The sequence below is a fragment of the Polyodon spathula genome, chromosome 22 (assembly GCF_017654505.1).
Source record: "Polyodon spathula isolate WHYD16114869_AA chromosome 22, ASM1765450v1, whole genome shotgun sequence".
Classification (NCBI taxonomy): domain Eukaryota; kingdom Metazoa; phylum Chordata; class Actinopteri; order Acipenseriformes; family Polyodontidae; genus Polyodon; species Polyodon spathula.
The window spans coordinates 6323812-6351692 of NC_054555.1; the positions used below are offsets into that span (position 1 = coordinate 6323812).

The following is a 27881-nucleotide window of genomic DNA, read 5'->3' on the forward strand; positions in this document are numbered from 1 at the left end:
TTTAACATTACGGATGAAAGATGCTCATGTAAATCATTTAATTACACCAAAAGAACATACAGTACAGTTCAGCATCCCGCCTAACAGGATTAGCCAAGTACCGGACATTTAAACCAGAAAATGCACAAGCGGGCCAGTAGATGCACATGGATATACAGCTATGGCTAAACATTTTGCATCACCCTATAGAACTGTATCCAATTTTGATTCATAAGTCTAATTAAGCCTGCTGAACAATGTTACATTAACATTGTGAATCACATACCACATTGTATTTTTCCATATACTGGCCAAAATATAAAAATGTGACATTTCAAAATGTGACATGAAAATCTTTTTTTTTTTTTTTTTAAATCCTAGGGTGATGCAAAACTTTTGGCCATAGCTGTATTTAGCCATAACTGCTTTTTGAGCAGCAACAGCCCAGTGTGTCTTCCTAGCCTAGGAAGGATGTGCCTGGACAGGTTACAATACTGACAGAAATGTACTTGCCCAGAGTCAACCCATCATGAGGTGTGCTATCAAGGTGAATACAGAGGCTAGGAGATGGGGGCAGTAAATGGACAGGACGCTGGCTACGGGACCCTCTTTCTAACACTAAAATGTCCCAGATATCCCTAGTTTCCAGGGGTTCTTTTGCAAATATGACAACAGTTTAATTCTTGACCACATATCATTAGAGTATCTGCTGGAATCTGATGTTTGTGTGGTCTTACAAAAATAGACCAACTCCTATTATTATTTTAATAAACTCAAACTTGGCAACAGAAAAAAAAAAAAAAAAAAAAAAAAAAAACACAGAGATTTAGAAATTAACATTTGTAAACCAATAATAAATGAAACCTGAACCAGACACAGTGCTACTCTTGAAATAAACCATCTCATTACTTGATATCGCTCATCTTTAAAATGACACAACCCTGATCCGCCATCTGACCGATTCATACGTCTATTTTAACAGAACTCCATACTCTAAACTCAGTCACGACTACAAACCCTTCAAAGCTTATTGCTTCATTCTTTACTGATAAATATATTGACCCAAAGTACGAGTAAAATTGGCTTTCAATTCCAATGTCATTACTGGGTGAATTCCACTTGCAAAATGGAAACAGTGTAACAATAATTGTGTGTGTGTGTGTGTGTGTGTGTGTGTGTGTGTGTATATATATATATATATATATATATATATATATATATAAAAATTGTATCATCAGCTGGCAACAACTACTAGTAGAAAATCTTTGCAGACTTGTCAAGACAACGCATTTTTAGATTACCAATAAAGCCATTAAGAGATATACATAAGTCTGTATAATTGATAACTTTATACCATCTTACTGTATTTTAAGTACTTCAGCGCATGTGTGCGTCTCTCTGTCAGGGAGATTTCCTTTGGGCACATAATGATGTCTTTACACTGGTGAACAGTATCAATGTATTAGGATGCAAATATGTTTTGTTACCTGTAACCATAATATACAGGCAGGTTTGCGTTGCATTGCTGATATTGTCCAGATTAATGAAAACCATATAGGGAGAAAATCCTTCAGGATCTGTGTCTGATTTAAAAAAAAAAAAAAGAAAAAAAAGTGTCCCTGCTTGTATTCCTGTACAGCAGAGAATCCTGCATGAGGAGTAATGAAAGAGTAGTAGCTTGGGCATTTTCTTCAGTGTCCAGCACTACTCCCTGTAAGGAAAGGTCCACAACAGCATCATCTCTGATAAGTTCTATTGGCTCTGCTTCTTTGAAAGATACCTGTGAATAAAATCAATAATTCAGTTACACTTGTATTAAAATGTATATAGTCTTAAACCTACGAGAACATTTGGATGTTCCCATGAGTAGATTTCTCTATATAGCCTAGATTGACAATACATCACCTTTCTAGCATTTATTTACACACGTCACCATGCTAAAACATAAAGTCCAAGTGAAACTGAAATCTATCTTCCAGTTAAAACGATTCTGCCATCACTAGATCAGTTACGTTGCAAACAAAAACTCCCACTCTGACCATGTGTCTCTGGTGCAAAACCATTTGAATTACTGGTACCGACTAACCCTTGCATCGCAGTTGTATCAGAAAATCTTCAGTTAGCTAGACTAGTGTTACAATAGATGGAACGCCTCCTCACCTCTCCCAGTGCTTGTGGTTGAGCTCTGAGAAATTCTCAAGCTTTGCAATTTCTTTGAGATACTGGGACAGCTTGAGAAGCTCCTTGTCTTTTTCTCGGTTTAAATGTGCTTTCATAAAGGGTTTAATCTAAAAGGGGAAAAAAACACACTTAAATCTCTGAGCACGGATCACTTTTACTGCAATTAAAGGAGAAATCTGAATTTTTAAATAATGGTCATATTTCACTGCACATTAAATAAAACTGCTGTTCCCTGAATGTCCAATTCCGTAAAAATAAATTACAGAAAACAAAGTACTAAATTTGTTTTCAGTTGTATACTTATTAAATATTGAAGGAATAGAATTGAATACATTTTTAATCAAATAAGACGGCTTCAGAGCAAAATATGTTGATAGTTACAAAAGACAGAACATAAATAGCACTCAAAACACTCCTCTTATTTTCTAGTTCATGGCTTCTTAGAAAAGAAAGATATACCGATATAAAAAGGGTAATACACATGCAGCTGGTTTGACTTCTAGAGCTCTTACCTTTAGTCCATTCTGTGGATTCATCAGAAAGTTCCTTCCAATATCATCAAACATGATAGTATTTTTCTTGTTATAGAACTCTGCATACTTGCCCCATATTACACCCAGAGGCTTAACCTAAAGAATAATAAAACATTTAGCAATCTTTTCACTTACTTATTTTACAGCGATTGGTAGCGTATAGTCGGCAACAATTTAAAAGTAGTGAAAATGTTGTGAAATGACAGGAGATGTTTCAAACAATACAGCAAATTGAAATGTATTGCTAGGTGTGGACAAACTCGCTGTATAGAGATTGGGTTACCTGATGGAAACATTAAGGCAATAGCTTGTGTTTTAAACAGTGACCTGTAAATGTTACCCACCTCCACCACACCTCTTTTAGGGGTATGCACAGTGATCATAGCAGCACTGTCTAGCATGAATGTTATCTTGTAGTTTGGGTTGTTTGTCACTCCCAGCTCCTGAAAAACAATACACAGATTTTAGAATATGTACATTTTCACTGATCTCAATGTACGACTGCCAAAACAGGCACAGCAGTGCCATCTGTTGCATGCACTCAACACAGCACATGTGTTCTTGCAATAAATAAACCAAGCACTATTTTGTATGACATGGAAATACAATATTATACTCATTCTGAACTAGTATCATTACTAGAAAGATTGAAATGTTGGCGAGTTAGATTATAACTCTAAAAACTAGTATTTTTATAAATTAAAGCCTTCAAAAGTATGGGTCTATTCAAGTAGATAATTAAATCCAATCAGTGAAAACTTACTTTCATTTTAGCTTCAATCCACTTCATGCTGGTAGCAGCTATAAAATGAAACCGTATACATCAGATCACATTATTAACAAGTGTAGTGTAGAGTAGAATTTTTTTTTTTTATCATCACTTTTAAAACAGACTTACACCAGATAACAATATCATAGTCTTCATATGCAGACGTGAGAAACTCTTGAAGATACGGTCTCATTAACTCTAACCCAGTCTCCGCACAAGATTTGTGGTCTGGAAAAAATTAGGTGAAAGAAACTCAAAAAGTTATTTTTTGAAATAGTCTGCAAACTGCACTGTGTAACATGTGAGCAGTAAATTATTTAAAACGTTATTTGTTCCGTTTAAATGGCAAGTGTTTGGGATTAAACTTTAATATTTATAAAAATAACCTTGTTGTAAATATAGATGTTCATGACTATAAGAATACTTACCAAACAGGGTGTAGTCCACATCTAATACAAGCAGATTTTTGCCTTCTCTAGGTGGGTTTAAAACCTCTACCTTATATTCTTTAACTCTGCGTGCTATTTTTGCCAGGTTTTCTTCCCTAAAATACAAAAATAAAGTCAGTAAGAATTTTTAAAGAATAACAAAAGGGCTATAATTTGTGGATACATTTTGTTACTAGATTGACTGAGAAAATAAATTAGCCTACATTACTGAACCTGTGTTTGTAGAAAAGTCATTTTCCAGTCCACTGGAGAAATCAGACATGGCGCTAATTTAATACAAACCTGTTTTCTACTTCTATAACTTCCTCTTCTATATCAAAATCATTGATAACTTCTTCATTTTCAGGGGGAGGAGCCAGAACATCTTCCTTAAGGATTACAAAAAAAAAAAAAAAAAAAAAAAAAAAAAAAAGGTAAAATTTGAAATAACTGTTTTAATGCAAGTAGTAGTTTTAAAGCAGACTCAACAGCGTGCATCTGCAGAATTTGGGTTTCTGTCCCTTAAAAACCCACCATGTTTCAGCCTTTTCTCTCACAATACATGATAACAAAGAAGCAGCTTCATCCCCAAGGCCCTCAACAATATGCAGCTCACAGCCGACAGTGGCCGCAAAGCAGCCTTTGCTCTTTCTATTATACACCTTACAAACTTTGTTTTGCCAGCTGCTAACAACCAAACTGTTCAAAACATATGAAACCTGTTTTTACTGTTGGATGCATTCAGCTATGCAACTTGGTTGTTAACATGACATTTACAAAACAATTACTTGTTTTGTGCTTTCAAATCATACAAGTGCCAAGCCTAACGTACAGAATACTACATGCATTACTGAGATCTAGCCTAGACATTATATTACCAATATTTATAATGTCGAATAAAAGGATTCAAACATAATTACCAAGCTCTCCTCTCTGCTCCCCATCATCATGATCTTTGTATTCGGTTTCAACTTAAGTGTGCCCAGTTTAAGATCATCTTCTGCAGGTTTACCTGAAACAGCAGAAATACGCAACACAGACAAGCACATTTTATTATTATTACTGCATCAGTATTACTTGTATACATGTATACTGTGCCTATGTTCAAGTCTAAGAGGCAGATACTGAAAGAAATGTGCACATATAGCCCAGGGATACAAATGATCCTTATCACAGAATGCAGCAATATGGATTAAAATAGATTTTCACAACATACAGTTAATTAGAGTAATGCCAGTAAATAAACTGACACGTTTTCATACCTATCTGCTAGTAACTATATTAGTCAACACCTGTAAAGCAGTTTAATTATATGCTTCTTACCTTTTACTTTCAGCCCCAATAGTTTTTGTCTGACAGGAAGAACTCCCGTTAGGAATTTGATAGACTGCTTAAGGTCCAGCACTGTGTCTTCATCCGACAGTGTAGTTATCGAGTACTCTTGCCCGCCCCATTTTATTATCACAGATACAGACATCCGCTGAGGAGACCTACTCTTATACATCCATAGCTTCCTTTAAGGAAATTTTTACCTCCGGAGGCATTTTGTTATCTACAATAGATATATATATATATATATATATATATATATATATATATATATATATATATATATATATATATATAATATATATATATTAATTATTTCCATCACATGAGAGTAGATGTTGAACTTCATTCTGATTTGAATTCGGCTATGCCAAGTTAAGCACCAACTTTTTTTTTGGTTAGTTTAAAATGTGTTCCTGCAACATACCGTTTTCAAAACCTGTAACCCTGTCTGAAATAGCCTACGACACGAAGCGATGAAACAATGCCGGTTATGTAAGTATCTATTATTAAAATGCATATAATGTACATTTTTTCAGGATGTTTAAATTCAAACCTTGACATAGGCAGTCTGGTACAAGTGTTATACAGTGGGCGTATTTGTTAACAACAATGGAAGCCACACCGCACTGTATTTTTTTTCACAGCCCCTCCTTAAACTTTGTGTGTGGCTGCGTTTAAATAAAACAACGTTATCAAATGCCGATACCATTATCATTCGATCGACAACATCTCACATGCAATTTAACGATATACACCAGCATCAATAATACAGAACTGCTTCTCTACGTATTTACCTGCAGGTAAACCGGTGCCCGAAAAGCTTTCTCTAAAAATACAGATATAAAACGTTTTGCAATGGACATTCATTTTGATTTCTTATTTGGGCAGCATCCAGCCCACATCCAAGTATTAAACAGAGAATGAACATGTGTAAATAAACAAACGCTGTACAATTGATCTCAGATTGCTAAACAGCGATGCACTACCATTGCTGCAGGCAGGGCCCGTTTAGTAAAATACGATTCAAACAGTTGTATATGCATACCTATCGATTGCAACAACCAGCGAATTTCACCAAGGCCCTCCCGGGTGTATGGTGCACCGTGTTGATAATTTAACTCTTAATTAATTAATTATTTCAGCGTAAAAACACTTGGTGCTAATTACTCAGCAGTTTCTTCCTGTCTCCCAGTGATGCTCTCCTGTGTTACCAAACGCCCTTAGGTTTCAACTTCCTGTGGGTGCACTGACAGTTCTGGCCATCTGAGGGAGCTGTCTCCCCCCACAGAATCTACCATTGACACATAGCATGGCGCACCAGTCTTTAATAGCAATGTGTAAAAATCGAACATTTTAAATATGACATATTACAGATTTCATTTGTGAATATATTTGATATAAGATATAACTTGTTTTTCATTACACTAAACTACGTCATCAAAGGTTCTTTATAAAAGCAACAACAGGGCTATCAATACTTGACCTTGACAGACATTTGTTTATTCTGATCGCCAGACCTTTCATTTAGTCAGAATTAAAGAAGCTTTCACTGTGGATGTAATCTTAATCTCCGTGAGTGGCACTTCAAAGGGATACATATCAAATAACAGGGGCTCATAAAAACGAGCACATTAGACTTTGAAAGAGAGAAAGTCTGTGACACAAAGCTGCTGCTTTTCTTTGGATGAATTGGGTAACAGTCCATTCATTAGTCATGGTGATTAATGTCATGGAGGCCCACAAACCAAGAAAGTGACAACACAATGTTCTTTTATTGATGTAGATGCTACAGTATACAGTAGTCCTTACAACCACCTTGTACGAAATGGAAATCCAGAAACAAAAAGCTATTCTGTCTTTATGGTGATTCACCCAGTCCTGCTTTGTCAGGCTCGATTCCTCTGCCCACAGTGGACTGCTCTAGTGAGCAACCAGGCCAGATCGTATTGACACCCTGCCAGGGGAGCAGTTAAGAATTCATCACACCAGTCCACTTAATGTTAGGTGGCGTAGGGTTTTTTTTTAGTTACTGTACTGCTTTGCAAGTTCAGGATGCTTAGTTTGTGTTTCAATATATACAGTACCTTTTCTAAGCTTTCTAGACTTGTGTTTCCTTCAATAAATAAATACAAAATAATGTTTTATGTAGTGAAAAACAACAAAATAAGTCACACGTACAGTACATATATTGTGCTCCTAACAAACAAGCCACATGTACAATGCAGGTTTAAACAGCTGATATGTATTGTACTGCATAAATACAGGAATAAAAGAAAATAAAACAGGAATTAAAGATGTGCTTTACTGCTTGTATTTTAAAAAGATACCAGAACTGATAAAGTATTCAAGCTAATATATATATATATATATATATATATATATATATATATATATATATATATATATATATATATATATATTAGCTCAAAGAGCCAGCTGCCCTTATATAGATGTAATGAATAAATGAACACCTGGATTGTGGAGTGAAATGCATCTCTGTAATGCTGATGAATAAACTGGGGTGTGCTTGTCCTGTACATGTGCCAGAATGTCAATGAAATGTAGAAGAGGATTTCCAAACCACAGGAGAATCAGACAGGCTCCTGCAAGCATAATTCCATTGGCAGCGTTATGAATATTAAAAAGCGAGTGCAGCAGCGGACAGTCTCTTGCCTGACACTGTACCACAGTTGCTCCAGAGTATAACATTAAAACACTCAACCAGTCTGCACAGACCCTAGTGTGTGCAAGTACAGCTGTTTGAGCAGTTTCTTTGACAGTCGTTTTATAGCAATATCCATCCTCTCTTCATTTTTAAACACCCTGCTAGAAAGACTTGCATAAAAAATAAAGATGTTACATAAAGTAATCACAATTAAATAGTGCATTTATCATTTAATTAAAATGCAAATTTCCCCTAGATAGTAAAAACTAAACTTGCAAATTAGAAAGCCCGTTGAAAAATGAAATGCATGTCACCATCTGTCCATGTTTGCCTGCTGAATTTCTACCAAAAAGGTACTGTTGGCAGTGTTCAAACCAGCCACACCTCTCTGCTTCAGGTGACTGAAACTGGACAACGTTTATGTCAAGAAGGTTATAAAATCACTTTTTTTGTTTTGTTAATATTTAAGTGAATTTTGACACAGGTCTGTAATTCCACAATTATCTTAACTAATGTTTTCCACTAGTTGCACCAAGTGGCAGAGAGGTTTGTGCAATAAACATGTCTGGGACAGATTAAAAAAGAAAGCTGAAGAATATCAGCAACAACACAGCAAGGTCAAAAAAAACTTTTTTTACATGGAGCTTGGCTTCAGTAAAGCCAAAACACTGGCCAGCATGTAAACCAGTGGTGTGTTTTGCTATCTCTGGGCTGCCTAATGTAAGCAATAGAACCTCTTCTTTGTTTTACCATGAAAAATGTATTTAATGAAGATGTTCATTTAAAATAGCATGTTGATGATAGACCAGAAAAGTGTGGGGCTAGTTTCACAAAACAGTTCTAGGTAACAGTCTGCTAAATCCAATTCACTTCCATATATATATATATATATATATATATATATATATATATATATATATATATATATATATGTATGTGTGTGTGTGCGCGCTTTAATCATATAGATAATTATATATAATTACGGCGTGGATTGCTACTAAACTTTATCGTTCTATCTTAAAATATTGTTTTTTGAATTAGTTAAAAATCAAGTAAAAAATAAGAGCTTGCTAGCTAACAACCTGCTATGTTCTAGCGGTGCTTTGTGAAACCATAGTACTTCTATACTGATCCAGATTACAGTTCTGTATTTCTAACCCAAGTACATTTTCAAAGAAAACATTAAAAAAAGAAAGAAAAAAAAAATAGAATATGAGATAGTGTCCATACCTGGCCCATTTTATACTTAAACTTCAGGAAAAGCTGCATTCCTTGCAAAATATCCGGCTATAAGTAAGGATATTCACATTTATCTTCTGCAAACTAAAACCCTAACACATCAATCAGGAATATTCTGTCAGAAAATGTCATGGTAACGTAATTCAATTCCTAGGCATTATCACAATACAGCACAGCATAACACAAGTTTATAATTCTGTTCATTTAGTCTGGTGCCAGTGTGGTGTGGACAAAAGAACAAACAGTAAAGCTGTCTCATTAAGAAGTGTGGTGGAAATAAAAGTATGTTCTGCTAGATTCCAAATAAACCTTGGACTTAAATACCTTTTATGACTAGAAAATAAATTAAAAAGGCCACCTAGTGGCTGGATTCAAGAGGATGGTTGCTGTCCTAAAGGTACAATGAACAAGGTTTGCATTTTGACAAAGGATAAACTATGCAATAAAAATTTAAATACAACAGACGTCACCTGGTCATTATATTTCACTGCAAAATGGAGGTGATTGTGAGGCACTAACTCCAAAGGAAACTAAACAATATTACCAGTACGCTACGTCTTACTTGCCTAGAGCTTACAGCGTGCAGTTTTACGACACATCTGCATTTTATTAGGCGCGGGGGCGTTCAAACATCTAACAAGCGACTACATGAAAACTATGCTGTGTTTCTGAAAGGAGAACCCACCCACTATTAATCACATACATAATCAAGCTGATTACAACCCTTTCGTCTTCGCCTCCTTGTCTTTTCTTTGTTTGGTTAAGACCCACGAAGTATCTACACAATGCAAACTATTGCCTAAAAATGAATATTCCGTTTACCTTGTAAATGCAGAATATGAAAGGAGTAAAATAATTCCGCCTACATGTATACAGAGCATTCGGAATATTCTAGCATTGCAAATATTTAATATTCGGAAAGCTTGTGCTATGTAAACGTGAGAGGTCGGGCATGCTTTTGGAGCACTGCACATGCGCAGTAATTACGTGAGTGTTCTAGACTCAGTAATGGCTGTTGGTTGAAATGATTCAGTTCATGCATTTCTACCTCCGTGGAATTAACAACATTGAAACCGCTAACCTGGGCTGACCCAAGTTAAAATGGTTGATTTTCGACCGGAGAAGCTTTATGAATTACAAAGAAACGCATAAAAGTGAGTCTGTACAGTGTAGGTGGTTTGTTTTTTATTTTCTTTTGAAGAAGTACCAGCATTAGTTGTTTTATTGTGTGGCAGAGCTGTATGCTCGCGCATATTTCCTCTTAGTCTTTGCGTTTTTTTTTTTTTTTAGCTTTATTACAATCGTGAATGCGAGATTAAAAATCTGTTTAATTTATATATAATTTATTAGTTTCTCTGTGTAGAACTAAATCCTGTTTTATGGCAGTACTGAGTGCGTTGTTACTTGCACGGGAGTTTTTTTTTTTTTATTTATTCATTTTGTATTTATTTATTATTCACTCGAGTCAGACAGGCTTTTTTTTGCCCGATTAAAATGTTGCAGTAATTAAGTCATGCATAGTGTATGATGTATATTGCTTGTGCCCCGTGGTCGGTCTTTGTAATGTAAAATAGCCCGTGTGAAGTAACGAGTTTACAGTAATTGCAAGCATTAATGCATTTTTAAATGAGGTTGAGGTTACTGCAGTTCATCGCCTAGTCGGAGCATGTTGAGCGCTGCCTGCAGCGTGCAGCATCATCATCGGAAAATAATTAATCATAGCAGACCTAGCACTTTGTATGGCGCGTTTGTTACCAGGGGAGGTAAGTTATCAATGGGACCCGTCATGATGTTGTTTTAATATAATACAGTACCACTGTACATACGCAGCCATTTAACACGTTTGAACACATTCCTGCATGCTTTATCGATTGCGTGCTTTATTTAGGCCTGGCTTGCATTTTGTATTACTGAAATATAACCGTATGTCAAAGTGAGATACCCAAATAATACAATTTTCGCGGCCTATTATATTTATGGTTGGCCCTGTGTCTGTGAATGTTTAAACTAGTTTCCGGTATTTGTGTATTTATTTATTTGAGAGAACAAATAGTTGTACTTATTTACCATACCTCATAATGGATAAATGAAAATATTTTGGTGCCCCTTCGAAACTACTCGGCAACACGGTTGTTTATAAAATTAAATGTACCGCACAAATATTGAGTACAGTCGGCGCCGCTTTATCGGGACTGTCACAATTAAACGACGACGACGACCATAATATATATATATATATATATATATATATATATATAATATATAAAATATAAAATGAAAAAAAAATAATGAAATCATATCACGATTAAATGTTAAATACACAATTTTAAAGTACGAGTCGAGTTTTTTTTGTTTTATTCCTAAACCAAATTAATCGTTTTTTTTTTTTTTTTTTTTTTTTTCCTATATGAAATAAATAATTAAAATAAATCTCGTCTTAACACAAGGCGAGGCACTTGCGATGTTGACACGCCAACTTTCTTTGCAGCCTGAGAAACCTCAGGAGCAGCAGCTCTTGAGTTCAACGTGGCATACGCAAGTCCAAGCGTAATCACGTACTTGGTACGTTGTGCTACGCGAACCTAACTTGCTCAGCTAAGCGGTATCTGTGCATCATTTGTAAACACTTTATCCCAATTAAACGACATACATACCGCTGAGAAGAACTGTCTCCCTGAGTTGTATCCCATTTAAGCATGAATCCCAATTTAGGCTGGGCCCACTGTACTGTGCGTTTGTGTGTGATGCCGAACTGAAAGTCTCACTGTAGCTGAGTTCTCAAATATACATTTGGAGAAAGTGCGCCAAGCCTAAAGTGGCAGGAAATGTTTTCGTTAAAGCGGCGAATAAAGACTCAACTAAACAAATATGACCTTCACTTCTAATACAGAACGTTTAGGAAATACTGTTTAGAAGGAAAACCTTTTTTTTTTAAATAAATATTCTCTACATTACTTAACCTTAAATTACTCAACGCCAAACCTATCTCAAAATAACTACTGAGCTAATGAATTAACATGTATGTAAGGGACACACTAATTTCCTTGCTGCAATATAACTGGTGTCTTTAGTATAAAACCGTGTTTCTTTTGCTGAAATTGATTTTGAAAATATGAATTTAAAGTTATAGTAATAACAATTGCACCACAAATAGGCAATACAGAAAATGATCACCTAGTGCAATAAAGTACAGTCTGTTGAAATGCTTGTCATTTTATTCTACGGTGTGTTATGATTAATAGAAATGTGCTAATCTGTCACATACATAAGTGCTATATGGGAAGTAAACAAAGAATTGGGTTGTTGTTTGTGTGTGTCTGTGGTGTGGGCTAGGGCTAGGCTAAAGGTATGCTGTGGTGCTCCCTGGATGATGGATATAGCAGTTCTGGGATCACAGTGATGTGCAGTAGATGTTAATTTTGCTTGCTCGAAATGTATTGCTGTAGTATGTGTAGTTTAATCAAGAATTATTGTAGCAAAACAATCTTTTCATATTTACATTTACGTTAACACTATTTTTTTTTTGTTCGGGAACAGGTGACAATGTATTGGTGACTTATTGAAATAAGTCACGCTCTTACTTTTTAAACTGCTTTAACAGAAATTGAATCCGTGTAATTTGTGGAAATAAATCTTTCAGGCCCTGTGAGTTAGGCTTCATTAAAAGGAAAGCAGAAGATCATGACATTTCACAAGAGTTCAGCTGTAACTTGCTGTATCATCTTTGCTTCTGTTTATGTCCTTTTTTTGACATACGTTTGACTGTTTCTGTTCCCAGATCTAGTTTCCTAAGACCAATATTCACCTACGCAAGCTTGCTGTATTAAAATCTGATCTTGACTTTGACAAGCACTGAAGCAGTTGAACATTTCAATTCAGTATAACCATTCCCAATTTAGGTCTACACTCCCTAGGAGTGTGGGGTTGTTACACCAACCTTTTACCTTGTGTGTCAGGGTTTGAAGTGATTTTCGATCAGGTGATTCTCAGATATTAGGCCTACAGCCATTCAGAGAACTGCCAGCTACCAGAAGATATCAGGGAGGAATAAAATAAAACATTTATGCAGGATTTTGCTTTGGGCATAGGGTCCCGCATTCTGTTCTTGTGCTGTGCAATCAGATGTTTCTGCTTGTTAACCTTTCTGTTCAGCTCTGCATTTACAGAAAAAAAATAGAAAAGATATACCTAGAGCATTAACCCAACTTGGTTTCCAGGGGTTATTTCAAGCTGTATTTAATGACGACGTGATTTTTCTGAGTTGCAAAAGCCATTCATGTGATGGGTATTGCAAATAAAGATCATTTTTTGTGCTGTCCCAGTAACCATACTGCTGCTGCTGTTTTGTGCAGTCTAACACAGGAATTCTGAACAGGAAACATGGCTGTGAAAGATAACCTCAAAGCTGTGCTGAACGTGGGCCTGCGGGTGCCCAGCATCATGCTCTTGGATGTTCTCTACCGATGGGACGTGAGCTCCTTCTTCCAGCAGATCCAGAAAAGCACCCTCAACAACAACCCCCTCTTCCAATACAAATACTTGGCGCTCAACATGCACTATGTGGGTAAGTACAGTTCAAGGCTGTCTTTCTAATTCATCCAGCCACCCAGAATTCATCCACAAATTCAAACCCACGTTTAAACATACCATCTTAGATGTGCTTACAATGTCTGAACTGTATCTTTTTCACTTCAACGATAAGTTAACTAATCATGGAAGAGGAGTGGAGTGTAGATCCACGGTCAATGCGTGTAAGAGTTCACCTACAATTTTAGCATGGGTGTACGAAATAGTCTTGTTTAGATGGTATCGTCACTATCTAGTTTCAGTCTTATACAAGCCTTCAGACTATTCAGAACAGTTCACATTTTCAATATTTTCTTTCCAGGTACTGTTTTTTTGCTTCTGTCAGCACAGTTCGTACTGGCAATATAATTTTGGAATACATCTGTTCAGTGCAATACAGTTACTCCTTACTTTTTAAAGAGTTCCATAATCATTCTGAGCAAAAGTTCAGCTAGAGGCATAGCTGCAAAATGTTTTATAATAGATTTTACTTGTACATAGCCTGCCCTTTTGTTGCACGATATAAAAACAAACAAGCAAACCATAATGGAAGTTCATTCAATTGTCACTGTATGTACTGCTTTCAATACCTGATGATAAAAAAGTCTAAAACATGCTTCGAAGAGTTAAAGAAATAATTATATATATATATATATATTATATATATATATATATATAGATATATATATATATATTTTAAAAGGAAACTTTTCCTTTGGAAAATAGCTTCAATTATTAAATATGTCAACCACAGACAGTCACACCTACTATGGCATGTAGAACTTTGCTTTCATCCTTTGTCCCTGCCTCCAGCAATACTGACCAGAATCTGATTTTGCTATGTAGATGACATGATGCACATTTATATAGCCCTGAGGCAAACCTGCCTTCCTTCAATGGGGATTTATGTCACAGCCTACTTTCTACACAAACCTACTGTACAGGCTCGGGTGAAACTTATTCATGCTGTGATAGTGATTTAAGCGTGATAGCTTCTGACGTGGTGTAGCCTGGGCTCAGTTACTTGGATTCCTGGCACTGCTCATTCCAGTACATATTGGGAGTTGGCTGTTGCTCATTAAATATGTTAAACAGCTAGAAACTCACACTGGTCCAGTACCCAGTCCTGGGCTTCAGAACTGAGTTCTGTTTCTTGTCCAAATGCAGCTATTTATTCCCTTACAATATACTGCTGCTGCCGTTGGAGCCTGTTGCACAGTCTTAATTAAATAAATTTATACAATCCTGTTTAATTGACGGATTTGGATTTCTTACTGCCGTTGTTCTTAGGCTTTGCAGCAGCTGTGGAAACTACTGTAACTGATCCAGCACAGCATTTTTGTCTTGGCAGCTCTTAAAATTCTCTGATTTAAGAGTAGCTGTTAGAAGTTTCCTCTGCTTTGCCAGATTTCTGTTTCAGGAAGAAACTGACCATATCACCTCTCTCGCATGTCAACATGTTTACCTGGTACCTCGTCAGATTTAATATTGAAAATGGGGTGCTACTTACACAAAAGCAGAAGTTGTGGACTCAGTCGGGTGACTGAGGCTAAGACTGGCGTTTAAACACCATTATTTGCAAGAAGGATCGGTTTCTTACTATTTTTAAAAAGTGAAATTATTGTATTCCCTGCTTTTCATTGTTTGTTTGTGTTAGCAGTATATTGTATGTGAAACGGATTCAATAGTGTGGTTTGAATGCAACCATTTTGTACATATGACACTTGGTCATGTGATGGCGGAATTCTCTCAACAATTTGCTCAAGTTTCAGAAAGACCTCGGCTGTGGTAACCAGAAGAGGGCCATGATAGTCCCCCTATAACTATTGATATTAAAATTGATCTTGAATGTTCTTTTTTTTTTTTTTTTTTTGATGGGTTTACGTTTTCCTTTCTCCTTATAGCTTTTAAATTTGTGATTTTGGTTCTTACTCCAAGAAAGTGTGAGAATGAAGGTTTAAAAAAAAAAGTCACCCAATGTTCACTTTTCTTCTACAGTTTGGTTGGCTTAAGTTGTCTCAAATCAATGAATTCATGTTGCTAATTTAAAGGGTGATGTTAACTTTCAAACTCAATATTTAAACAGTATTCCTTGCCTTAAAAAGGGAGTGTGTTTCCTTAGTTTTTTAAAGGTGAATGGTTAATTGTAGCTTGTACGGTGCTTTGTAAAGTACAACTCAATCTGATGGAGGGCAAGAAGGAAGCAGACTGCCAAGTACGTTTTATGAGACAGGAGCAGAAATATGAATTGCCAGCAAGTACAGCAGCACAGTGTGTTACACATTGTACTGAGCTGCTTATCTTGCACCACACTCCACTGGCTAATCAGGGGCACTGGGGTTTGTAGCTTCTTCACAATGCCAAGTATTTAAAAAGATGGCTATTTCACTAGCTGTGTTACTTATTATTTATTTCACTGTCTTTCTTAAAACATAAATTATTTCAAAATGTGGGCCCTTTAATGCACACATTTAATACTGATTTATCTAAATTCTACAATGTTCTAGAATAAATGACCTTGTGATGCAATACCAGTCAGTTTAGAGCCCAATAGTAGGACAGTAATATAAAGACAACCCAACCCATAATCGTATTGTAGGGTTTCAGAAAATACACTGATTTTAACGTTGTTTAATAAGATGCACTAGATGTGCACACTCTTGACTTTATACAAGTAATCTAATCTTGATTGTTTTGGTTAATGTATGCCTGGCAGGTTAAGATATCTACATATGGAAAAGAAACAGGAAAATATGTTATTTACTGAAGGGAAGGCCACCACAATTAAGTGACCAATTAAACTGATATTGCAGTGCTCAGGTGGAAATAGATATTATGGTGGACTTGGTTGATGAACCTTAATTTCACAAAGGTCAACTACGTAAGTTTTATAGCTTTGTTTAAAAAGGTTTGACCATCGCTGAACTGATATGTTTCCAATTAAAGTACCAGGTAACATCACCCCCTCACCATCAATTCAGAACCTCAGTGAGTTGTAGGCCTAATATTAAAAGGCCATTTCACTTTCTACATTCAAAGGCCTCTTGCTTTCCTTCAATGAAAGATTTGTAGCCAAAGGCTTGATTAACCTGGGATGACTTCTTGTGAAATGCTGCACTTCCACCTGGATATGTAATTCATTATAATCTTCAATTGGACTGGTTCATTTAGCTGTTCTTTGCCAGAGCATCTCAGGACTTGGCTAAAGGTCCAGCAATCAAGCCAATGCTCAAATAATACTAAGCTACTGCACCCTAGAGCCGAGGACAGCACCAGCCAGGGACCAGCCCTGGACTCGTGGGATGCCTAACCAGCGATGGTCATTGGAGTGTGATGACGTGAACTAAACCAGACGTCTTTTCTCCATAACCATGTGGGGCAGCGACCACTGTGGCTCTCCAGTTTTATAGATAACGGCTGTATAGCCAATGGATGATTTCTTACACCAGTTGTTGGAAAACATGGATCGAGAATTGATTAGCAGTTCGCTACACATGCGGACTGGCAGAGCTATACTGGTATTCTTTTCTGAAAAGAGACTAATATTGCAGAAGGCAGACTGTTTTGTTCAAATTGCATGTATTGCTAACAATTGATAGGGACCATGTGTCTACAAGCTTCTTGCCCAGCATTAACTGCTAGCTAACAAGATAACAATGCTGTGGACCAGAAGGGGCCAGGCTCTAAGACTTTTGGAATGCAAAGCATAAAGGAGCTAAAAGCCTCCCAGGGACTGGCGTTGGACCCAAAGGTTCTCGGGGAGAATAAGAGATAACGCCACTGGACTCGAAGGGTCTCAAGCAAAACGGAGATATGAACAAGGAAGATGACAAAAACTAGACGTATGGACCTTTTTGGAGCGCCAGGGGTTTGAAGAATGCACTGAGTTCAGAGGTTGTCACACAAGACTACACGCACAGACACACTAAATTAAATACATATAGTATATGGTAACAGAATAATGTGTTGTACCTTTGCTATTGGTTAAGTGTCAGAGAAAGAGGAGGTGGACCATCTATTCAGAAGGGTATTTAATGTCATGCAAAAATTGTAAGAACAAGTATTCTGTTTGTTCTGTACCTGGGACCAGACAACCTGCATATTTCATTAAACCTAACAACTGAAGAAAAGGACTCTGCATTTTCTTGAATCTACCTACTCGCCATCCTTTTTAAGTTACATCACCAGTGCTGTTGCAAGTGGAGCTTTCCAAAGTCAACCGGGTTACACTGCACTTGCAGTTGTCATGTACTGTGCTTCTTTAAAGACAACTGAAATGTTTTATAACCTGCATAGAACACAGGCTATGCTGTAAACAAATTGACTCATTTCGCATGACACATCTGCTTTATTTTAAGCCTTTTAGTCTAGAAAAATTTTGACTATTCTGGCTTCAGCAAGTGTGCTTTTGTACAGCCAGTGACTGAAGATTGAAATGCGGCGTGGCTGTCCAGTAAACATGTGAGCAGTTTACGAGATGCCTTTTGTTTCATTTTGTATTTGATTTTATATTCTCGTCAACCTACATAGGAACATGCAGGAACGTTTTGTTCACAATGTAAAAAGCCACTGCTAGGGATAGTGAAGGGTACAAGTGGTAACAAATTAACATAAAATTTAGAAAGTGTTTTAATATCATAGAAAAAAAGGGTGTTGTTACTATAAAACATTCTGTCTGTTTGTTTTTTTTTTTTAAACTTTTTAGGAAAGACCCTTAAATATTAGGTTAAGTGCTTCATGTGATTGCAATGCGTGTAGCACAACTTGCTTTTTGCACGTTCTTCCGTGACTGTTAATGGCTTGACGATACTATATAAATGCCTTACAACATTTTGCTGAAATGGTACTGTGATGAGATTTGTTTCTGTGTAGAACCTTGTGAAAGGTAAAGCGCTATTCCTGTTGAGGATCATTCACTGTATATATTCATGTTCAATCACTTGTTTCTTGTGGAGCACTGGCAGTTACTGCTGACTATGCATCTTTAACTGCATTTATATTCCTTTTAGTGGCGATTTGAGAGGATCCGTTGGGTAGCATACATTACTGCTTCTGTACATGTTTGTGAATATGCAATCTTAACTCAAGATGTGAGACTGTTGAAGTGTTTGTTCCTGTCTGCATACAGCGTGCATGTTTCTGCAATTTTAGTGCCTGCCAGTCCCCAGTAATTTATTTTAAGAATAGAAACACATCAGTTTAGTAAAACACCCCTGACGCGATCTAGTATCCTTAACCATTAAACAAAAAAAGATATATATATATTTTTTTTTATATTAGAGCACGGTCATTTTCTCTTGCTTACCCTTTGTATACATTTGCAGTTTCTTCAGTCAAGTACAAAAGCACAAACATGTTAACCTTGCTTAAACACTGACTACTGATATGATCTTTTCGCATGATTTTTATGTTCTATAAGGAAACCAACAGAACTACTTAGCTGCATCTGGTGAAATGTAGTGAAACTTTGCTGCTGACAAAGCAGTACAGTATGTGCTAAAAATATTTTGCAGACTGTTAAAGTAACCCCATTTTATCTTGCAGGTTATATATTAAGCGTAGTTCTCCTGACGTTGCCTCGGCAACAGCTGGTCCAGCTCTACCTGTATGTTCTCGCCGCATTGCTCCTGTTCGCCGGCCATCAGATCTCTAGGTAAGAACAGTAAGGGTCTGTGGTAAAATCACCTTAGTGTGTTTCTGTTATACTTCAAAATCTAGAATCTCCCAAATAATAAACAACTTTTTATATTATGATTTTCAGAGATTATGTGCGGAACGAACTAGAATCTGAATATGATGGTCCAGTATACCTAGAGCCTCTTACAATGAATCGCTTTACAACTGCTCTTATTGGTAAGAAGTTATCTAATTTTGAAACCTGTGTACTGTATGACTTTGGCTTTCAATTGCTAATTTTTTGATTCAGTAAAAAAGAAGTACGGGTTCATGAAAGAGCCAAAGTAAACTTGTAGGGTTTGTTAAATGTATAGCGGGTTTTGAATAACCCAGTTTGTGTGTAACTACTTGGTGATTATGTCAATGTAGTTTGTTTGTTAGAGTATGTATTGCAGAATTGCCTCATGTTGTCAGTAAATCGCAAGCGCTTGTGGTTCACTAGTTGACCTTTGCTTTTGAAATTTGCATGCCTACACAAAAGGAAGTATGTTTTGGTTCTGCATTTGCACCAAATTGATCAGAATATGTTATATAGTTCAAGGCACCTCTGTCTTTCCTGATCTCCTTTCTTCAGTACTTTGGATGAACTGACAGTTTGGAGCTGATTACTTCGACGGGAGTGACATGCTTCCAAGAATCGCTTGCTGTTTATCATTTGATTTGAATTTGTCAGTTTTGTTTCATCCTTGTTAAGTATTCTTTTTTTGTTTGGCTTGCTTTTCTAGGGTTTAAGTTGAGGGACACAAAAATATTGTTTTAATGTTTTATTGTAGTTGCTATCATGCATATTAACAAAACTGCAAGTTCAGGGATGGTTGCAAGTGAAATGAGTGATCAAAGGGTACAGGAGTTATACCAGAGATGTGCCTGTGTGCCTCATTTTATCTGTCATAGTGATGTCTGCCAGCCATCCACAATTTTGGCACAAAAGAAACAAATCCTATTTATTTCATGACATCTGGGAATCTTTCTGTAGAACTTGTCTAGAGCCTGCATGGAAAAGTAAATTCCTGTCTCAGTAAGTGCCATCTGAATGAACAAAACATGTGTGAGACTGAAATCCAGTAGAGGTTAACCAGCCCTGTTGTAAATCTCAGACCCTTTGTGGTCTTTGTTTTCCGTCCATGCTGGTTTTTTATTTATTTATTTTTCTTGGGCTGCTCAGATGTTTCTCTTTTATTCAGATGCTTGTGACTTAACCTGCGTACAAGTGCTTGTCGCATTTCAATCAACAGCCCATCTGAGTTCCTGCTGTGCCCTGATGGATGGGTATCAAAGCATTTTTCTTTCATTTGAGGCTAGGACTGGGTGAACTATCAAGGTTTTTGATAGTGACCTGTTTTAACCCTTAGCGGTCCATTTATTCAGCGCTTGTCAGGTGCGTCCGGTCCAATTTATTTTCACATGTGCTGTTTATTTAACATGCGCTGTTTAAAATATATATTTTTTTCACAGTGAAACAGGTTTAAAAGGCACTGCATATCAAAAGAACACTCAGTACTGCATTTCCAGCCAAGCCCCATTTTGCTGTATTTCTCATACCTCTTCATAGTCATGCATACTGATAAATCCTCTCCTGATCACTTGTTTTATCACCAAACTCCTCAGTAATGTGATTCAAGTCATTATTTTATTACTATAACATCTCAAAAAGCTCTGCAAATGTCTGTGATTTTCTTTGAACACTGGATGCTGAAGCAGCTATCTTCTTTGTTTGTGTCCGTGTTATCTCTGTGGTGCAGGTGTTAAGTGTATTGCTCAGATCCGCCCCTTTTTTTTTCGGCTTATCTCTGCTCCTATCGGTCTCACTCGGCCATTGAAAGGTTTTCTCGGCATTTTCCGGAGAAAAAACGACTAGAGACCTGTGCTTGATGTCTTTTTGGTGATGTCCAACTGGAAAGGGAAAAATTGTAATGTCTGACATAGGACCGCAAAGGATTAAAGAAGCCTTTTGACAAACTACAAGTTTACATCTCTACTGCAAGGAACAGGGGTTTAGTTCCTGGAAACTCGCATTGGGCACATTGTTAGTAGCCGTTGTTAGGGAGATGAAGACGCCTGTCACAGTTGTTTGGCTTAGTGTTAAGAAGGTGTAGTCTGAAGCCTTGTGGGAAATTTAAGACAGGTGGGTTACTGAGGCAGAACACTTAATTAAAATCTGATTGATACTGTACCTTTTAAAGAAGTGTCAATTAAAAACCAATAACATTGAGTTGAGAAATCCTCTAGTATACACCTGCTACAAAGCAGACCCCCCTGTGGTGTGTATTATCCCTGGGGGGTGAGTTTCTCATCCGCATTTGACTGCTTGGCTGTATCTTGCAGGTCAGCTGGTGGTTTGCACTCTCTGCTCTTGCGTCATGCGCACCAAACAGATCTGGCTGTTCTCCGCCCACCTGCTGCCTCTGGTGGCGCGTCTCTGTCTGGTGCCCCTGGAAACCATCGTCTTCATCAACCGCTTTGCCATGATCTTCACCGGCCTCGAGGTGCTCTACTTCCTGGCCTCCAACCTGTTGGTCCCCTTCAACCTGGCCAAGACTGCGTACAGAGAGCTGGCTCAGGTGAGCCGTTGAAGACATCGGATCATCAGATGAGCGTATCGGTTTAAATCATTTTGTCCTGAAACATGCAATGCTAGTGTGATGTATTAAAGCGCTTCACAGTTGCTTGAATAGTGACAGATCGTTCTACAATGAGGAATTTGTGTGGTCTACTTTTGGAATAATTACATGGCTCACCTTATCCACTTATCAAAATAGCCGTGTATCAAAATAGATACCGGTAAGCATTTATTACACAAATAATAGATGATGCATACACTGTTTAGACTAAGGAAATTCCCAGGACAGAATCAACCAAGAAACTTGCCGTTCCAAGGAACAAGCCTATCCGGAAGCTGTCCGAGTGTTTTTGCGTGCTATTTGTCAATATGTGTGTGTCTATATGAAGCAGTCTTGGTGCTCACACTGTGTGGGCTGTTGCCGTCCTGCCAGGTGGTGGAGGTGTACGGTCTCCTGGCACTTGGCATGTCCCTGTGGAATCAGCTGGTGGTGCCGGTCCTGTTCATGGTCTTCTGGCTGGTTCTGTTCGCTCTGCAGATCTACTCCTACCTCAGCACCAGGGACCAGCCCACCTCCAGAGGGAGGCTTCTCTTCTTCTTTCTCACAAGGTGCACAGTCATTCATAACTCCTAATCATTCTCTGCGTTATGGCCAAAGCTAGCAATGGTTTGAATTGTATAATATAGGTGTGTAAAACATTAATATGTACATATTAATATGGGGGGGGGTACATTGTCATAATTGAGGGTAGTATACAGTGTAAAGTACATATTGCATTGTATATTTCATGTCAGGATGCCTTTGTATATATGTAATGGGCCATGACATGTAAATGTGTGTTACACTCAGCAAGTGATTAGTGTCATACTACTCGCAAGCCCAAGAAGTTTTGATGTCTGCTTGTCATGAGGCTGATATCCAAGACAGACCTGGGGTCAACTCTAATTAAAATGTACAATCGCAGCAGAATTGTTTTCTGAAATTGCAGTAGCAATTACAGGGCTTATTTGTTCAGTTACAATTATGCTACAGTATTTGCAATTCTGTGTTTTCCAAATAAGCAATGATCACAGGTACAAATACAGAAACATATTGTATCACCCCCTCCCCAACAAATGAGGTCACCAAAAGTGGTTGTAAGTACAAGAATAATGACCGAATAACAAATGCGTAATCGCAATTATGCTGGTGTGCCAAGATTCAGCTACAATTAGAATTACATTGTAATTGCAGATACTTATGAATTGCACAGTTTCAATTGTAACTGGCCCCAGGTCTAACCCAGGACTTGAAACAGTGTAACAGACTTACCACTTTGATGGAATGGCTATGGTACAATGAATTTATTGAGTGTAGCGTGTTGATTAAGACAGTTTGCCCTCTGTAGCATTGCAGAGTGCTGCAGCACCCCCTACTCTCTGCTGGGTTTGGTGTTCACTGTCTCCTTCTTGGCTCTGGGCGTCCTCACCCTCTGCAAGTTTTACCTGCAGGGATACCGTGCCTTCATGAACGACAACACAATGAACAGGTAACAAGGTCTCAAAACTCAATGGATTTGTTAGATCAGGATTATTTGGGTCGGCTGTGTCTGCAAGTACTCTGTCTCTATTCTGGGTGCAACAGTGCTATCTAGTGGATACTTTTATTTTTTCATAGTGTAAAATATGGACTAGCAAAGCATTTTTCTGTAGTATTATTGTACAGTGTGTTTTAGGTTGTTTTACACTTGCTTCAATGCAGCATTGCCAGTTTTCTTTTCCTTTTGTAAAAATGGTACCAGTTGCACCCTGGATTAAGAAATAGCTTTGATTAAGTGTGTTGATTCACACCTCTAATTTGTTTCAAAGACATCATACTCCCTTTCTGGTTGATTTGTCTGCTCAGCGTTAAGCCCGTGTTGTTCTGCAGGGGGATGACGGAGGGAATCACGTTGCTGATCCTGGCTGTACAGACAGGGCTGATTGAGCTGCAGGTGATTCACCGAGCATTCCTCCTCAGCATCATTCTCTTCATCGTAGTGGCCTCCATCCTGCAGTCCATGCTGGAGATTGCTGACCCCATCGTCCTCGCACTGGGAGCCTCTCGAGACAAGTAAGTGCAGCCTTCTGGAGCTTCTTGAAAATGGGTCCGATCCCTGAGGAATTTAAGCACACTAGCTGCATCTAATTCTGATGTTGGACAAAAATAAGACCCAGGTAATTTGTAGTCGCAACGGACAAGACTGCAGATCTGTCTGGCTTTGCTGGAAGGCTTATAGTAGACACAAGGTTTGCTGGTGCAGACGGTATCGTCAAGTACAGTTCTCTCCTGACAAGCCATTGAAGAACAATACAAAATACCCTGGGGGGGGGGGGGGGGGGGGATCTGTGTGGCTACACAAAGACGATGCATAAGATGTACAGTAGCAGCTGTTTCTGATCATTTTTAAACTGCATGTTTATTTTATATCGGAGAGCTTTGGACCCAGTAGGACAGAAGCCAGTCATTCTTAGACACATCTTTATGATACATACTTCTTAACTCTAAGGGCTGTAACAGTTCATGCTTTCCTGTATTGAAAGCAAACTGTATCACGTAAGTGTACACAAATTCTGTGTCCAAACAGACATCTCTACTATTTAGCACATCTGCTACAAGCTTGTTTGCGACAGAGATACTTGATCCAGGACAGAAGGTTATCACTGTTGAACAAGTCAATTGACTAATACAGACTGATTTGATTGGGTTATTTTTCTGGTGTCTCCCTGGGTTATAATTTCACACTAATAAACCTTCCTCCCATTGGTTTGTTTGCAGGAGCCTGTGGAAGCACTTCCGTGCAGTGAGCCTCTGTCTCTTCCTCCTGGTGTTTCCAACCTACATGGCCTACATGATCTGCCAGTTCTTCCACATGGATTTTTGGCTTCTCATCATCATCTCAAGCAGTATTCTCACCTCCCTGCAGGTAATAGCAAAGTGACCTGCTGTTCCAAGTTAGATCACTTGCCTAAGACAACTGATTTTACATATGAAAATGAGGGGATTACATCCTTAAATAGTACTGTTGGTTGCTTCATTATAGTAAATGTTCTTTTAGCCCTTGCATTATATTACATTTCTCCAAAGTGCATCCTTGCACAAAATTCTTTTGGATGCTGTTCTTCTGATTGAAACACTGAGAGATGTGGCCGTTCTTGACCTGTTGTGTTTGTGTGACAGGTGCTGGGCACACTCTTAATCTACGTGCTGTTTATGGTGGAGGAGTTCCGCAAAGAGCCAGTGGAGAACATGGATGATGTCATCTACTACGTAAACGGCACCTACCGGCTGCTGGAGTTCCTAGTGGCACTTTGCGTGGTGGTCTACGGTGTCTCGGAGACCATCTTTGGGGAGTGGACTGTCATGGGGTCCACCATCATCTTCATCCACTCCTACTACAACGTGTGGTTGCGAGCTCACCTGGGCTGGCAGAACTTCCTGCTGCGCCGCGACGCCGTCAATAAGATCAAATGCCTGCCCATGGCCACTGACGAGCAACTCGAGAAACACAACGATATCTGTGCCATCTGTTACCAGGTATACAAAATGAACTTGCAGAGTGATACATACAGTATACCTCCTGTGTATAAGGCAGTTAAGTAAACTCGAGTTGGAATGGCACATACATGAACAAAGAAGGCATGATGTCTCACCATGAAAATGACCAGTTTAGCGTTAAACCTAGATGTAGTGGAAGGTAAGTCACATGAGCCGAAGAATATCTCATATCTAAATATGTAGTTCAAAGATTCAAAGCAGGAGCGATACTGTGGTACTCTGCTCACCAAAATATCTAAATTGTAGCCATTTATCCAAAGCTGTTGTATGCAAAGCATTTTCAACTATATGTAAATCAATTTTAAACTTGTCTGATGCCTGTAAAAGATAGCATAGGAAACATTTTTACGGAATCTACAGGCTGCTTCACAAGTAGTATTGAAAAATCTGGAATTCAGACCTCTTGCTGAGTGATTGCTCTACTCAGGGATGCACGTTCTGAGTTTTTAGTTTTTTGTTTGTGTTTTTATAACAAATTTACCGGTCTCTGATTTCCTTAAGGGTTCTTTAAGTATTAAAATGTTTTTAAATATTATGTTTTGTGTATTGCAGGATATGAAGTCAGCAGTGATCACCCCATGCAGTCATTTCTTCCACGCTGGCTGCCTCAAGAAATGGCTGTATGTCCAGGAGACCTGCCCTCTTTGTCACAGCCAACTAAAAAGCCAATCGCAGCAAGCCACGACAGCTGCACCTCCTCCGGGGGCTGTGCAGCCCCCAGCACAGGAAGCCCCTGAGAACCAGGAGAGGGCTGTGCAGGAGAACCCTCCACCGGAAGAGCAGGGGAGCCAGGGGACACCCCTACAAGACGGGTCTGGCTCCAGCTGCAGAGACTCACCAGGGGAGGGGCAATCTGGGGGTTCAAGCAGCGCTGTGCTGAAATCTCCAGATATCCAGGAGCAGCCCAAACTGGAATGCCAAGGCAGTAGTCTAGATGGGCTAACAGCCAGCCAAGCCAGAAGACAGGAGGCTTACAGTTCTTCATCTCCACACTGCTCTGCTGGATCGAATGATTCAGAAAGCCTGAATACACATTCCAGTGTAGGGGTTTTAAAGGAGAATCGGGGAGACTCTGAGGCACCCAGTCATCACATTGCTGGATGTTTACAGGATTCCCCAGGGATACCAGAACAGGAGGTTGGGAGGCTTGCAGAATCTACCCAGAAGTTGAAATGAAAATGCTTGCTGAAATGAAAGTGCTTGTTCAAATGAAAATGCTTGTTTTTAAAAAGGGGTGTTAGAAGCCATTAGAGTAAAAGAAACTCAACAGTAAAGACAGAATGTAAACATTGATATATAAATGCCTCTGTGTTTGCTAGATGTGAACATCGTGACTGTTAAAGCAAGGTCGAAGTCAGCATTTCATAGGTGCAAATCTAGGGTGAACAGCACAGACTGAAGAATGTGTTTTTCTAGAAGCTTTAAGCACGCTTACGCTAGCACGCTGCCATTGTCTTGTTTAAGCTGTAATTTTTTTTTTTTTTTTTAATATTATGCCATTGCATTTGCACTGATGTAACTTATAGCAATTCTCCAAAGTTGTCTTGTAAGGTACCAAATGCTTTTTTTTGGTGCATATGAAGAAAATACATACTTTATATATATATATATATATATATATATATATATATATATATATATATATTATATATATATATATAATATATATATATATATATATTATATATATATATATATATATATATATATATATATATATATAGATATATATATATATATATATACACAACTGTAAACACACAAATGTAACTTTTTGATATACAGTATTGTGCAGTACCGGCTAAAGTGAAGTGGACTTAAGCATATGTGAACACTTTTGTGACCCCTTGAGGATAAAAGTGGGATGAGCTTTTGACCATGGATAAGGGCTTGGTGCAGCAAAAAAAAAGTGTTATTTGGCATTAATTTGCATTTGTGAGAATGAATACATTGTGTATGATTAAACTCAGCAAATGCCATTTTTGTAGCATTTAGAAAGCTTTGTGCACTTTCTCATGAAGGGAAGGGCAGATTGTGAAGTGTATGCATTTTTACATTCATCATGAACTAGATTTGTTTAGACATTTTTATTTTACTTTTTTTGGAATGAAGAGACTTTAAACTTGACTTTTTTGTCAGTTGTATTTGTGATCATGGAAGAGAGCTGACTTTCTTGAAGTCCTGTTTTATTTTACAAACACTGAATGTCTAAATAAATTAAAATCATGAATTGCATTTTTGAGTTCCGTTTTGTACATTTCGGGTATATGTTACTGGGGCCATCCATTTTTGTGGAAGCAGACCCAATAGATGCATAATGTCTGGCAACGGTTTCATTAGAAAAAGATTTGTATGTCTTCACACACAGAAACAAAC

At 37.9% G+C, this 27881-nt stretch overlaps 2 protein-coding genes across 3 annotated transcripts; one reads left to right on the forward strand and one right to left on the reverse strand.

Moving 5' to 3' along the window:
* Positions 1-316: 316 nt before the first annotated feature.
* Positions 317-5367, reverse strand: LOC121297091 (ubiquitin-like domain-containing CTD phosphatase 1). The gene is made up of 10 exons (XM_041223118.1): positions 5214-5367; positions 4811-4902; positions 4194-4279; positions 3891-4006; positions 3592-3690; positions 3457-3494; positions 3038-3136; positions 2673-2789; positions 2140-2267; positions 317-1759 (listed from the first exon to the last, which is right to left on the reverse strand). Exons 1-10 carry the CDS (start codon positions 5365-5367, stop codon positions 1732-1734), a joined length of 957 nt encoding a protein of 318 aa, XP_041079052.1. The 3' UTR covers positions 317-1731.
* A 4697-nt stretch (positions 5368-10064) lies between these two features.
* On the forward strand, positions 10065-27125 carry LOC121297090 (RING finger protein 145-like). Of its 2 annotated transcripts, none has more exons than XM_041223116.1 (11): positions 10065-10280; positions 13479-13690; positions 19237-19345; positions 19454-19545; positions 21694-21929; positions 22362-22537; positions 23317-23457; positions 23838-24020; positions 24726-24873; positions 25128-25484; positions 26058-27125. In XM_041223116.1, the coding sequence occupies exons 2-11, from the start codon at positions 13507-13509 to the stop codon at positions 26679-26681; spliced, it is 2250 nt and encodes a 749-aa protein (XP_041079050.1). In that variant the 5' UTR covers positions 10065-10280; positions 13479-13506; the 3' UTR covers positions 26682-27125. The 2 variants fall into 2 exon arrangements, with proteins under 2 accessions (XP_041079050.1, XP_041079051.1); XM_041223117.1 differs by lacking the exon at positions 10065-10280 and adding an exon at positions 10484-10889.
* The last annotated feature ends 756 nt before the right edge of the window (positions 27126-27881 follow it).